General features: G+C 31.0%; 1 protein-coding gene across 1 annotated transcript in view; it reads right to left on the reverse strand.

Annotated features, from left to right (window-relative positions):
• The window catches only part of LOC139481135 (uncharacterized), a 112,305-nt gene that overhangs the window by 85,344 nt on the left and 12,482 nt on the right, over nucleotides 1–14,479 (reverse strand). The window contains exons 4-6 of the mRNA XM_071264247.1: nucleotides 14,206–14,288; nucleotides 12,764–12,848; nucleotides 11,107–11,250 (exon numbers count right to left, since the gene is read on the reverse strand). Coding sequence (XP_071120348.1) covers nucleotides 11,107–11,250; nucleotides 12,764–12,848; nucleotides 14,206–14,288 — 312 coding nt within the window. The remainder of the gene's footprint in view (nucleotides 1–11,106; nucleotides 11,251–12,763; nucleotides 12,849–14,205; nucleotides 14,289–14,479) is intronic.

The raw sequence follows: 14,479 nt of genomic DNA on the forward strand, positions 1-14,479 counted from the left end.
AATTATTTTTTTTTAAGTAGAAGCCGTATACAGAGGTTATCCGCGCATAGGAACATTATTTTTATATCATGGGTTATCAACATCATTTTTAACGTTGTTTCGTTCCCCATTTTTGACAGGCTCTTCATAAATATTCCTTCGTAATTCACGTTTGTTTGCCTTGGATTCACGATTCTGTTTTCCAGAAAATGTTCAAAAGGAAATTGTACACTGTACAGTGTTACATGTATTGCACATAAGGTGTTGTATAACTATGAACAATCTCGTCAATTGTGTTAGATTTGTCATAAATTATAAATGATACCGTGAACGTTCGAAAAAATACTTATGCGAACAGGAATGAAATATTTGCCACTTGAAATTTATCTACCAACAAAATCAACCAACCGACATAATATACTACATGTAACAGTATACTTATCCAAGAAGAGAACTTCTCATTATAAAGACATGAAAGTATCTCTCATGTCAGTCACGTTGTTGGGGGATGTACTACTGGGTTAGTTTTATAAACCTTATCACTATTTGTCTGCCATTAATAGACATGTAAAATTTCCCGTAAAATTTTGACGTCATAAAACAAAATATATGACGCCACCATGGAAAAGTGATTGTTATATGCATGAAAAGTTCAAGCAGCCGGCTCAGCCAGGATTAGCGATATGGTGAATCTTACAAAATATCCTGAACCACTGGGTTTAAATGAGCACACCTCAGCAAGCATGACTTATTTATGCGCAGATCCACCAATCAAACAATAGCCAAAATGAATGAACAGCATACCCATCCATGTTCAGAAGTTTGAAATACAGATACAGATACTGACTTCAGTGACCGTTTTATATTACGTAAACAGAAAAGAATCAAAATATTGCTGATTTGCTATGCTGCTATATAGATTTACATAATAGACATGATTAAGTGCTTATATGGTTAGTTTTGGTTGACATGTTTAAATAATTTTATTATGAGTCAGCATGGTCAGCCTGAGGTTTCAAATTACTGAAATTTTGTTACGAGACAATATTTTGAATAAAAACAAGACATGCCAACAATCAACAAAATTTATATAATGGCAATCCATTCTGACATCAAAATATTGCTGATTTACTATGCTGCTATATCATTTTGTATATATTGATTTACATAATAAGAGCGAATATGGTCAGTTTTAAAAAATAATTTTATCATATGAGTCAGCTTGAGGTATCAAATCACTAAAATAATGTTTACGTGTTAAACTAATTTTATTATATGAGTCAGCTTCAGCATTGTTGAATTATCAAATCACTGAAATTTTATCATATGAGTGAGCTTGAGGTATCAAATCACTGAAATTTTGTTTATGTGTTTAAATAATTTTTATTTATGAGTCAGCTTCAGCATTGTTGAGGTATCAAATCACTGAAATTTTGTTTACGCGTTAAAATAATTTTATCATATGAGTCAGCTTGAGGTATCAAATCACTGAAATTTTGTTGACGTGTAAAAATAATTTTATTATATGAGTCAGCTTCAGCATTGTCATGATCAAATCACGGAAATTTTGTTGACGCGTTAAAATTGTTTTATAATATAAGTCAACTTGAGGTATCAAATCACTGAAATTTTGTTGACGCATTAAAATAATTTTATTATATGAGTCAGCTTGAGCATTGTTGAGGTATCATGGGTATCAAATCACTGAAATTTTGTTGACGAGTTAAAATAATTTTATTATACATGTATGAGTCAGCTTGAGGTATCAAATCACTGAAATTTTGTTGACGTGTTAAAATAATTTTATTATATGAGTCAGCTTGAGGTATCAAATCACTGAAATTATGTTGATACGTTAAAATAATTTTATTATATGAGTCAGCTTGAGGTATCAAATCACTGAAATTTTGTTGCAAGACACTATTTTGAATAAAAAGAGGATATGCTGACAATCTAAATGATTGGAATAAATTTGTGTTGACATTGTGTTGCAATGTTACTGTCGACTCATTTGTATAATGCAATGCATTCTGATATCAAAATATTGCTGATTTACTATGTACTGTGCAGCTGTATATATAGATTTACATAATAAAATGTAAATATGGTCAGTTTTGGTTGATGCATTGATATAATTTTATTATGCAAGTCAGCTTGGGGTATCAAATCACTGAAATTTTGTTGCGAGAGACTTTATTGGATAAAAAGAGAACATGCTGGCAATCTAGATTGACTGAGAAAAAAAATTGAAAATTATTAAAAATTTTATTAAAAGAATCAAATTTTAAAACCAGACAATTAATTTCTAAATTAAGGGTTAGTGACCATAACCTAGAGGTTGTAATGGGAAGATATAAAAATGTACCCAGAGATCAAAGGTTATGTAAACTTTGTAATAAAATTGATGATGAATACCATTTTTTTCTATATTGCAAACTAAACTCAACTTTAAGAGATTGCTTATTTTTAAAGATTAATAATATAAATCCTGATTTTACAAATTATCAACCACTTTTAAAGCTAAAACAACTTTTAAATCCTAAATCTGAGCTTTTGACAGAAATTGGTGACTTTATAAAGCAATCTTTAGAATTGCGAAAATGAGGTCCATGTCCATCAAAGGTTACATTAATTACCATTTATAACTATGTTTTTTTTTATGTTTATATTTGTAATTCTTCACTGTCTGTATTAAATGTTGTATTTGTGTTTGCTTGACCCATATGGGTGTAATTTGCAAATAAAATTATTATTATTATTATTGAAATAAACCTGTTAAATAAATGCGTGCAAATGTAATCAAAAGCTGAGTGGAAACTTAAAACATTTTAATTCCCAAATGTGTGCAAACGTAGTGCGCCCATTAAAAGGAGATGTGGTACATGTACTATATATATATATATATGTGTAGTATATGATTGCTAATGAGACCACTCTCCACAAGAGACCAAAGTAAGTTAGCTATTAAAGGACCCGAGATGAGCATATTATCCTGTCTGAAAAAAGGATTCAATTATTTAGTCATGACACGAGATCCTAAGTATTTATAACGTACTTCTAGAATATTTGCTGCTGCACAATAAGGGAGGCAACATATAACGTGCAATGGGGATTTCAAACTTATAAGACGAAAACATACCGACAATGCCAGACAAAATAAAACGAAAAACACTAGAGTTCTTTGAAATGTCAAAATTGCCTTATTTTGAGCAGGGACTTTCTATACCAAGTCCTTGTTTTGAGGAACTTCGTGTAACGCAAAGTAGTAGAAGTAGTACCAACATGGTACAATTAAATAGCTGGTGGTATAATTTTATTGTCGATTTCATGTTTGTAGGTAACAATATATACATGTAGATTAAGCATTATAATGGCCATGATAAAATAAAATATACTGGGAGTTTTGTACTGTGTCATTCAAGGTTTCCCCCCTTTCTTTTTCACTTGTGTTAAGAGGTGTGATTCGTACTATAAAATTCAGGACTAATAAGAACAATATAAACATCGATCACATTTTAGGCGAAGAAAATATTTAAGAAATACATAATATAGGAGCAAGAAATACAAACTCCCATGCTTTCAACGCATTTCAACACAGATTGTGTGTAATGAGGATAAATGAATCGGATATTTTCTACAGTTCATAACTAAAGAAAATATCAATACATATGTTTATATATCATGTATATAGTTGTCCATTTGTCTATCACAACTCCTTTCCCGGTTTATTTTCACATTAAAGATAAAAGTTTGAAAAATTGTTTTATATAATTTCACTCATTCAAGAAACGTTTTACTGCATGCATGAATGAATTTAAATTAGATATTATATTTAATCGTTTTGGCTTTGACAGAGTTTAAACCATAACATATTTATCTCAGTACCTGATGGTCACATGAGCATGATGATAGTCCATCAAACATATACAATATAAAGGTTGTCGGGTAAAGAAGTTGGATATCAAACTTGGAAAAACAACCTGAGGCGAATTCCACACGGATATGTATTTTCTCTTCAACAATATGCTAATTCTCTTTATTTTCATTTAAACTTGGCTAATACATTTTCTGGCATATACAATAAAAATAAACATACGATAAAATTGAGAATGAAAACGGGGAATGTGTAAAAGAGACAACAAAACAACCAAAGAGCAGACAACAGCCAAATGATTGATCTAATATAAACTATACCACAAGACCACAAGATACCCTTTGCATATATTTACATACTTAATATATTCTATGGAATTTATTTCTGCACAAAACGAATTCAGAAAGTTAACTAACTTGTTGAATTCCTATTTTAGTGCAAATTTGATCAATTGATTGTTTATTGCCTAACGTCCAGTGGCAAACATTTCATGCATATTTAGGACGAAATATTATTTTAAAAAAAATATGGGAGGGTTGGGATCCCGCTAACATGTTTAACCCTACCACATAATTTATGGATGTGGCTGTCCCAAGTCAGGAGCCTGTAATTCAGTGGGTGTCGTTTGTTTATGTGTTATATATTTGTTTTTTGTTCATTTTTTTATACAAATAAGGCCGTGAGTTTTCTCGTTTGAATTGTTTTACATTGTCATATCGGGGCATTTTGTAGCTGACTATGCGGTATGGGATTTGCTTATTGTTGAAGGCCGTACGGTGACATACAATTGTTAATGTCTGTGTCATTTTGGTCTCTTGTGGACAGTTTTCTCATTGCCAATCATACCACATCTTCTTTTTTTATATATGGAGTAATACTTGTGACATATTTAAATGTTTCGTATCATTTGGTAAAATATCTAAAGTCAACTTTGCCTATGTAGATAGAATGAAACCGAAACAAAAAAAAGTTTAGCTGAAGCGTGCTCCTTATTAGTATTTAGTGCAAAAAAAAAACGTTTGTGAACTGTTTAAGACAGAGTGGACTCCTTAGCAGCCGAGTGTTTAAACGCACCCGGCAGGAAAATCGATGTGCTTTATATCTTGTTCCTTTGCAAGACTTGTCACGGTCTCAGTCATTCATATTCTTTAGTATAGGGCATATTATTTCTCCGCTAACAGTCAACAAGTCTACTTTATACCTGACACGCAATAGTATTTTCAAATTTCTTTAATTTAATACCAAGATAAATAAAAACCACCTATATTAATTTGATACTCAATATGTTTCCTTGCATATAAACATATTCTCATTCGGTCAATAAAATATGAAATTGATATACAGAACATTCAGAAATGTGAATGTTATAAAAATGTTGTTTTATCAAAGATGGTTATTTAACGCCATTATAAAAAATGAGCCGTTAATATACATGTTGATTTGTAATACCCGGAAATGTCAAGGTATATCATTGTATAAAGCCAAACAGAATGGGTCATACATGTAAATGTGAAAGAAATTCGTAAAGCATGACCATTCATGATTTAAGTGGGGTTCTAATATGTGCTACAGTACAATATATTTACAAGCAGTATTTTTAATTGATTGAAGGAAGTGTAAAATTAAGTCCGAAGAACTTTACTATATTTGTTATGTCAGAGAAGAAGGCAATTGAAAATAAATAATGTCCATTGCCATGAAATATTGTCTCCTAAGTGGACAGCATTTTACAGCGACAGTTATGAAATATGGTCCATCTACAGAACAAACTGTTGTAGTAAAAGTTATTAAATTGTGTCCTCTAAGGAAAATAATACTGTACAGCATCTGTTACTTATTCAGTGCCAATGAGACAACTCTATGTCAAAGTAACAATTAATTAAAGTTTGCAATTAAAAGTTAAAATGTGTACAGTAATAACAAGGCAATGGATATCATTTAATACTTAAATCCCATTAAAAGATGCCCTGGTGGACACAATGTCCTCTGAAAAAATGTCCCCCCTCGACAATATTATGGTAGTGAATAATGTTTTTGTTCATGGACTCTTTTTCATACTTAAGGACATATTTTCATAGGAAATTGTGTCCAGGACACATTTAAATAAGTAAATATTGTCCATGGGCAGTATTTACTATGAAAATGTGTCCAGTGTCCAGACAAGAAATAAAGAAAAAAAAATTAAAAACATAAAAAATCTGCCGACCGAGTCCCTGAGGTAATTTTTTAGATATTTAAAACCGAACTTAGAGAGATATTTTTAATTTTCATAATATAATGCGGGCATGCACGTGTCATCGATTACACACCTACTCAGCCGTGAATTACACAATCAACAACATCGATTAGGATATCCTTATTGCTTATGACTATAATGATATGAGAACAACGTTTAAATAAAATAGAATAATACTTGTTCAACAATGTTTCTGAATTGTTCCATGTTATTAAATACATTAAGGATAGTGCATTTCAGTGATTATGGAGACTGAGACAAAATATATAATAATTGACATTTTGTATTGATTTAAATTGAATAAATTTTAATTACAAAGTTGCTTTATATATAATAGTTCAAGAAAAAACACAACACTATCTTTAAAATGATTTTTTCTTGTTCAAAGAAATATATTCTAAAAACCGAATTCTAATTGTCTAGATAGCAAACCATGATCGCATACAAATCATCATCTAAGTTAAATGCTTCCCTTTTTTCGTTTGTTGAATTAATTTTGTATTTTAATTTTTTTGTTTCAGTTCTCTTAATATTCCTTTATTTATTTTTGTGTCTTATCCAATTTGTACTTGAACAAATACAATTTGTTTAACTAAACTAAATTTTGACTTTTTGTCCTGTGACTTTCTGTCCTACATTCGTTTATTGAACATGAATGACCACCTATAGGATATACATCGACATCCTGTGACACGAGTGTAATCTGTTGAATGCCCTCAAAACTGCACCATTGTACACATCACAGAGGTTTATAAAAAATACAATTAGCAGTATACGGCGTCAACTCATTCAACATTTTGAAGTCTAATGATAACTTATAAAATATCATATTGCAATTATGATAAAAAGAAACATACTATGGACTTTGCTCATTGTTAAAGGCCGTACGGTGACCTATAGTTGTTGGGAAAATGTCTGTGTCATTTTGGTCTCTTGTGGAGAATTGTCGCATTGGCAATCATATCGCAACTTTCTTTTTTTATTTATACGAATAACAGCAGATAATTTCAAGATTTTTATAGTGTATTATTCGCCATAAAGACAAATTGTATTGTCATATAATAGCGGTATTTTTAACAAGGCCTATAAGAGAGAGAGGGTTTGGCTTGCCATAAAACCAGATTCAATCCATCATTCTTCAATTGAGAAGATTCACAATATTACTTTCATGATTCAGTGTAACTCCATTTACCGGTAAATTTCATTTTAACTTCTCTGACAAAAAAAAAACAAAAAAAAAACCCAACACCTTTGTCAAACATGGATTTTTTTTTAACTTTACGAGCTAACAATTTGCCAGAGCAATTTCAAGGTTGATTCATATTCACCATTTGGTACATGTATATGTCCGTGTTTAAAGCGATACGTACATGCAGGACAAATTATTTTGTTGAATGAAATCATATTCTAATGGGTGCCGTAGGAGAACCACTAGAGTTTTGAGCAAGAATTTCTTGGCATGAAACAGATCGAAATCTCGGAGTTATATGATATTTCATGTATATTTTGAACTCGGTATTAACCCGGTAACCTTTGCCCAAACAAATGAATGGTAGTTCCACTGCCGTATTCGATGTTTATTCTGAGTCAAGTGTTTGTGCGGAAACTCCCAAGTAGACAACATGCATGTGTATTAGACCATAGCAGGCTTTTCTTATAAAATAACGAGTGGTGCCTGTCCGGTACACGAAAAGATCGGTTAGAAAGCAAGTTTTTAATTTTATTTATTTTGGAAAGCTTAATTCGAGGGTTGAAAATTGTAAGCGCCAAAAAAGGAGGTTTGAGTGGTCCACTGGCAATATTTTTATTTCAAAAACGGTACATTTGATAGGTTTATATGTTCTTTTATCTAATCTTTTTAATAACTAATGGATGCCGTAGGAGGTCCAACAGAGTTGCGATCAAGGATTACTTGGCATGACCAAAAATATGTTGGTCCGAGAAACGTTTACACTCAAACCTGACCAACCTTGAATTTCTGCGGACCAATGTCCTTACTGAGTGAAAGATACATACATTTTATTAACACCAAACGAAAACTTTGAATGTTGAACGTATAAGGATTATATATTACTTAAAAAAAATTGAGATTTTTTTTTCACAAATTTAAGGAAAAAATTCAAGTTTCATTTTAAAATAATACATCATATCGTACTTTAAAGGAACAAAAATGCGTTTTCAATCTCGACATTTTTAAAAGGGAGGGAAAAAAAAAAAAGAAATTGCAAAAATTTACCGGAATATTTTTAGGTTCGTTCGTTTTAGTTTTTAGTGAAGATGAGATGTGAAAGCTATAATTTTTGTGGATAATTCAATTAATTGAATAAAAAAAGGATATGTATGAATGTATTGTTGATTGGTGCAGAAAAATAATAATCATTTATATTACGCTGGCCATAAGCATGAATAGTTATTGCACGACGGGATCGTAAACTCGCAAAACCGAGTATACTCGATTTTTAGAGTTCGCCCTGACCGGTTAACTGTACACCACTATCGCTTTCATGATTATATATGAATATTTTATATGATCTTAGTACTATTCGTTTTCTGCATTGTTTGTCGACTTCATCTGAAAACCAAGTTTTTTTTGAATTTACGCTACATTTTAAAACCGATCAGAACTTAATAATAAAAGCAGTGAAACCTATATCGTTATTTATTAACGGAGGCCAATTCGGCCACGCGTGTACGCGCAGACACAGCCTCTACAGGAAGGCAGATCACGGCTTAATTTATACAAGCAAAGTTTTATGCGTACTTTATTTACAAATACATGTATTTGATCTGTATTGTTCACATGACCATGATCACGGAGGTCTTAATTTTATATATTAATTTGCAATATTGTGATCAAAATTCGTTTTTTAAAACAAATAAATAATTTTGTAGTCGTTGAAATTTAATTGCATTATGGGTAATTTCGGATCGTGTAGATAGAATGGGGAATGGTGTATGGTGTAATGTGTAAGGTGTATGGTGCAAAGGTGTAACGTGTATGGTGTAATGGTACAAGGTGTATGGTGTAATAGTGTATGGTGTATGGTGTAATGGTGTATGGTGTTAGTGGGAAGTTTACACCATCCAAGGACTGTACCACACAATACTGAATAACAATACTGTATCAGTAATTTTGTGATGTTTTGATAAATAAAATAAAGGGCTGCGCTTTAGCGCATGATAGGCCCGTTGCTCTTTTAACTTGTCTTTTATGCTTTAAATGAATTTATATGATCAACTAGAAATAGTGTGAGCCCTGTCAAATAACCCCCCCCCCCAAATAATAAATAAAAATGCACAAAAAAATTGGCACTATTAAGGCTACCTCAAATTTAACTAAGTTTGTTGTCTTTAATTTTTCATCCATACATAAAAATTTGTGAAAGTGTTAGTTATTTTCCCAAAATTGGAAAAATCCCCCCTTTTTTAAGCATAAAAATTCATAACACGGAAATGTAAAATCTGAAATTTATAAAAATTGAAAGGGAGCTTACATCAATAGATATAAACAATTCACCAAAGTTTCATGGACATTGGTGAAAGCCTTTTTGAGTTATTGTCCGAAGTGTTAAAAATCACCCTTTTTTTATGAATAAAGCCCCATAAATCCAAAACTTAAAATCTGAAATTTATAAAAATTGAAAAGGAGCTTACATCAATAGATATAAACAATTCACCAAAGTTTCATGGACATTGGTGAAAGCCTTTTTGAGTTATTGTCCGAAGTGTTAAAAATCACCCTTTTTTTTATGAATAAAGCCCCATAAATCCAAAACTTAAAATCTGAAATTTATAAAAATTGAAAGGGAGCTTACATCAATAGATATAAACAATTCACCAAAGTTTCATGGACATTGGTGAAAGCCTTTTTGAGTTATTGTCCAAAGTGTTAAAAATCCCCCTTTTTTATGAATAAAGCCCCATAAATCCAAAACTTAAAATCTGAAATTAAAAAAAAAACGAAAGGGAGCTTACATCAATAGATATAAACAATTCACCAAAGTTTCATGGACATTGGTGAAAGCCTTTTTGAGTTATTGTCCGAAGTGTTGAAAATCCCCCCTTTTTTATGAATAAAGCCCCATAAATCCAAAACTTAAAATCTGAAATTAAAAAAAAACGAAAGGGAGCTTACATCAATAGATATAAACAATTCATCAAAGTTTCATGGACATTGGTGAAAGCCTTTTTGAGTTATTGTCCGAAGTGTTGAAAATCCCCCCTTTTTTATGAATAAAGCCCCATAAATCCAAAACTTAAAATCTGAAATTAAAAAAAAACGAAAGGGAGCTTACGTCAATAGATATAAACAATTCACTTAAGTTTCATGGAAATTGGTGTAGGTGTTTTTGAGTTATTGTCCGAAGTGTGGACGACGGATGGACAGACGGACGGACGGACGGACGGCAACAGTATACCATAATACGTCCCGTCCCGGGCGTATAAAAATTGAGATGGGATAGGTGACACTCATGTTTTTAATTGAGGTTACAATGTTTTCATCTTAGATTTTAAATATAAAGTAAAAAGAAATAAAAGAAAACCAGAAGGTGTAAGAATAATTTTGACTGCTTTGTGCTAACCTACTGTTATTGCAGGAATTTTAAGTGCTAGTAAACAGGAAGAATGTTCTCAAGAAGACCCATCCACGATGCTAATCAAAACTGGGTTAGAGCAAACCAGCAGTACTGCTCTTCCTTTAGCTATATTTAAGGATTTAACTGTATTTAGATTTGATGTTATCTCAGCTATAAATTAGCCATGACTATATATATATATCTTAATGATATACTGTGATTTATAATTGCTTACAGCTATGTCATTTAGACTCCAGTGGATATTACCAAAATCTGACACCTGTTCATGTATGCAGTTTTTCCTAAAATCCCAACAAACATTTAGGTCTGTTGTGTCAAAATTGCAATAGTAAATACACACAATAAATTCTGAATTTACAGTAGTTGTCTATAAATCTTTGTATGACCTTCTTACAGTAATAAACTATATTTCTACTTACTGTCACATTGAGTGCCATTACTGATCTCATGGGTGTATGTCCTGAAATACTGTTTGCCCTCAGGATCTCCATCACACCACTCACATAATGTATCACTTAGTGTTGTGCAAGTTCTGTGGTTACACTTTGTTATCTCACCACAAACTACAATAAACATGATAAAATCATTTACTATCAAATATATAAATTGGAAACAATTGAATATATTTTCATATTTTTATCTGTATGTTTCATACTACCAGTACATATTCTTTCATTTTTACTTACATTTTTTAATAGTATACATTTTTATTAAAACTTATATCCTTTAATAATGCTTAAATTAACCTAATAAACGTTATAGAAATGTCATAGTTTTTTGTTACACTTTTGACAAAGCATAAAAAGAATAAAATCTTCAAGGTTAAAGTTTATATTAATAAATGGATAATGCCCTAGCTTTCATATTATAATATTATAAAGGGGCATAACTCAAGAACATTTAAAGTGACACCACCCAAATTTACACTTGATCTTGATTTGTTGTAATAAAAATTGTGTAACTTCACAGTACCGTAATTGCACCAAGTGTCAAATTTGCACCCATTTACCAAAAACAGCAGCAAAATGTCACAAGTTTTCCCAGAGACTAAACAATTTGCATTTTTATGATTTGACATGTACATTATGCACATCTTTCAACATAGCTAAATATATATACACAAAATGGTCACAATATATATCAACAGATGAAGTTTTCACTGGGAAAATTTTAGAGAATACTGTCAAATTGTTTTAAATATTTGAAGAAATAAAACAAAATATGTTATAAGATTATTTTTACAGATGTGAGTTTAAGCATGGATGCAATTTGAGCACTCATCATTACAGAATCATGGATCTATTGGAGGTCGGTTTAAAACCACTTATCCATAATTCAATACTGATTCAAAATTTAATTGCTGGACCTACATCTAAAACATAAACACAGAATGGAAACTTCTGTCTGGATCATAATTAAATGCAGACGGAAAAAAACTGTCAAAATAGGTGCAATTTGCATAACATCAAGTTACTAGTTTCATAACATTAAAGGTTGAGGACAGAAACAATTTTGGGAAATATGTAAAACTGAGAGTTGTCAAAACATGGAAACATTAACAAAAGATGATAGGAACTACTTGAAACCAATTTTTTAATGAATGTAAGATAATCATTCATCTTTGTCCAACCCTGTCTAGGTATGTTATTGTAATTTTTTTTAGCATTGTTATTAATTCTGTTTTCTAGGTCTTTTACATCAATAATAAATGTTTTTTTTAGTTATGGGAAAAACAAATATTTGCCTCCACCTTGAGTGTTTAGATCCAAAAAAATTGTCTTTTTGTTCTTTTTAAGATAGAAATAATTCGTTGATGCATGAATTTATAGATTTTACCATGAGTTAGTCCTACAAGTAGCTATTTTATCCCTCACTATTGCACATGGTAAAATATTTGGCATAAAAAGCAAGGCAAACAAGACCATACTTTACATTTTTATTTTCTTTTATTGCCACAAAATTTACTTTAATAAAGAAAAATAGATTTTTTTCATATAAGAATACTATTTCTATGCAATGCAATGTGAGAGTCATATCTAGTCTTATCAAAAATGGGATAAGAAGCTTCTTACTTACTTTCACAATATGGTCCATTGGGATAAAATCCCTCATTACAGTCACTACAAGTATCTGGTGCAACACATGTTCCACCACTGTCATACTGTAATTATAAGTAGTAAAGGTGAACACAAAAATATCACCTTAAAATGTTGGTTTTTTTTTTTACCTTTTTTAAATGTCAATATATATCATCTACATGTCATATTCAGTACAAAGAAAAAAAATTGCCACTAATATTTAACTGTTGATTTGCAATTATCAAATATTGCTAAACACAACTTCTAGTCTGAAAATGAGAATGGCTGATAAATTGTAAGACACTTTTCAGTTGATCTAGTTGTTGATCTTTCATCAATACTCATTTAAATAAATTTTGTTATTTCAAATTGCAGCCTTAAACAAACTAAACTTATAAATCAGCTATAACTGATGTATGGAATTTGACATTTGATGGAACAGTGTTAAGCAATGTTTCTTGTGTGAAAAATCTGGGAATGTACTTTGATAAAACCATCAGTATGGAACATCAAGCCACTGCGATCACTAAGACTTTTTTTTACCAAATTCGGAATATTGGTCGAATTCGATCTTTAATTTCAGTTGAAGCCTGTAAAACACTAGTGTGCTCCCTAGTTACATCAAGGCTGGACTATGGTAGTGCATTGTTGTACGGTACTAACACCAACATTATCAGTAAATTGTAGCGGGTCCAAAACACATCAGCAGGTTTGATAACATGAAAAAGGAAATTTGACTCAATTACGTCTGTTTTAATATCGTTACACTGGCTACCCATACATTACCGTTGCCAATATAAACTTCTTTTATATGTGTACAAAGCACAGCATGGCAAGGCTCCTAGTTACCTTAAAAACTTAATTACGCCATACAAGCCCAGTAGATCCCTCAGGTCCGAAAATAGTATGCTCCTACATCCTCCAAATGACGTTCGAACGAAAAGCTACGGTGAGACAAGGCTGCACCTACACTCTGGAACAATTTGCCATATCATCTTTACAGAGTGTAAATTCTTTAGATGATTTTAAAAAACAACTCAAGACTCATTTATTTCGGACTGATTTTAAGGATTTCTTGTAGATTTTATATACTTCTAATTGACTGCATTAGTTATAGACAGTTTTGTATATTTTAGGGTACATGCATTTTTCATTTCTTTTATTTCTTTCTTTTTTAAGTATATTATAAATTTTTATATGCTTGTTTGATTCTTTTAAGATAGTGCTTTGTAATTTAAGTTTTATGTATTTTATATATTTTTTAAATGTGAAGCGCTTAGAGTAATTTTTGTTATTATATAATGCTTTATATAAATATTGTATTTATTATTTATTTATGGAATGCCGGTCAACTAACTCATTTCCGTGTTTCTCTTCTAAAGTGAGCTGAAACAAAACCAATATTCTATAGCTTTACTCAGCTGTATACTCTAAACTTACAGTTTTGAAATTTGGCTTTGTTATTATGGGAGTGGCATAAGTTAGCGTACAAGCTACTGGAAATTCTTTGCCATCGCAGGTGACTGAAATAAAAGAAAATAATCTTAATATTGCCATTACCACTTGACAGTGTACATAAACCTGTTATTACATCATATACATATATATAATTATACTTCGGTGATCAATTTCTTCACGATAGTGCAAATTAATGGGAAACACATAATCTTTCAATTTTTTATTCAACAACTAAATCTGTACTTTATATTTACTA

The sequence above is a fragment of the Mytilus edulis genome, chromosome 7, assembly GCF_963676685.1.
Source record: "Mytilus edulis chromosome 7, xbMytEdul2.2, whole genome shotgun sequence".
Lineage (NCBI taxonomy): Eukaryota > Metazoa > Mollusca > Bivalvia > Mytilida > Mytilidae > Mytilus > Mytilus edulis.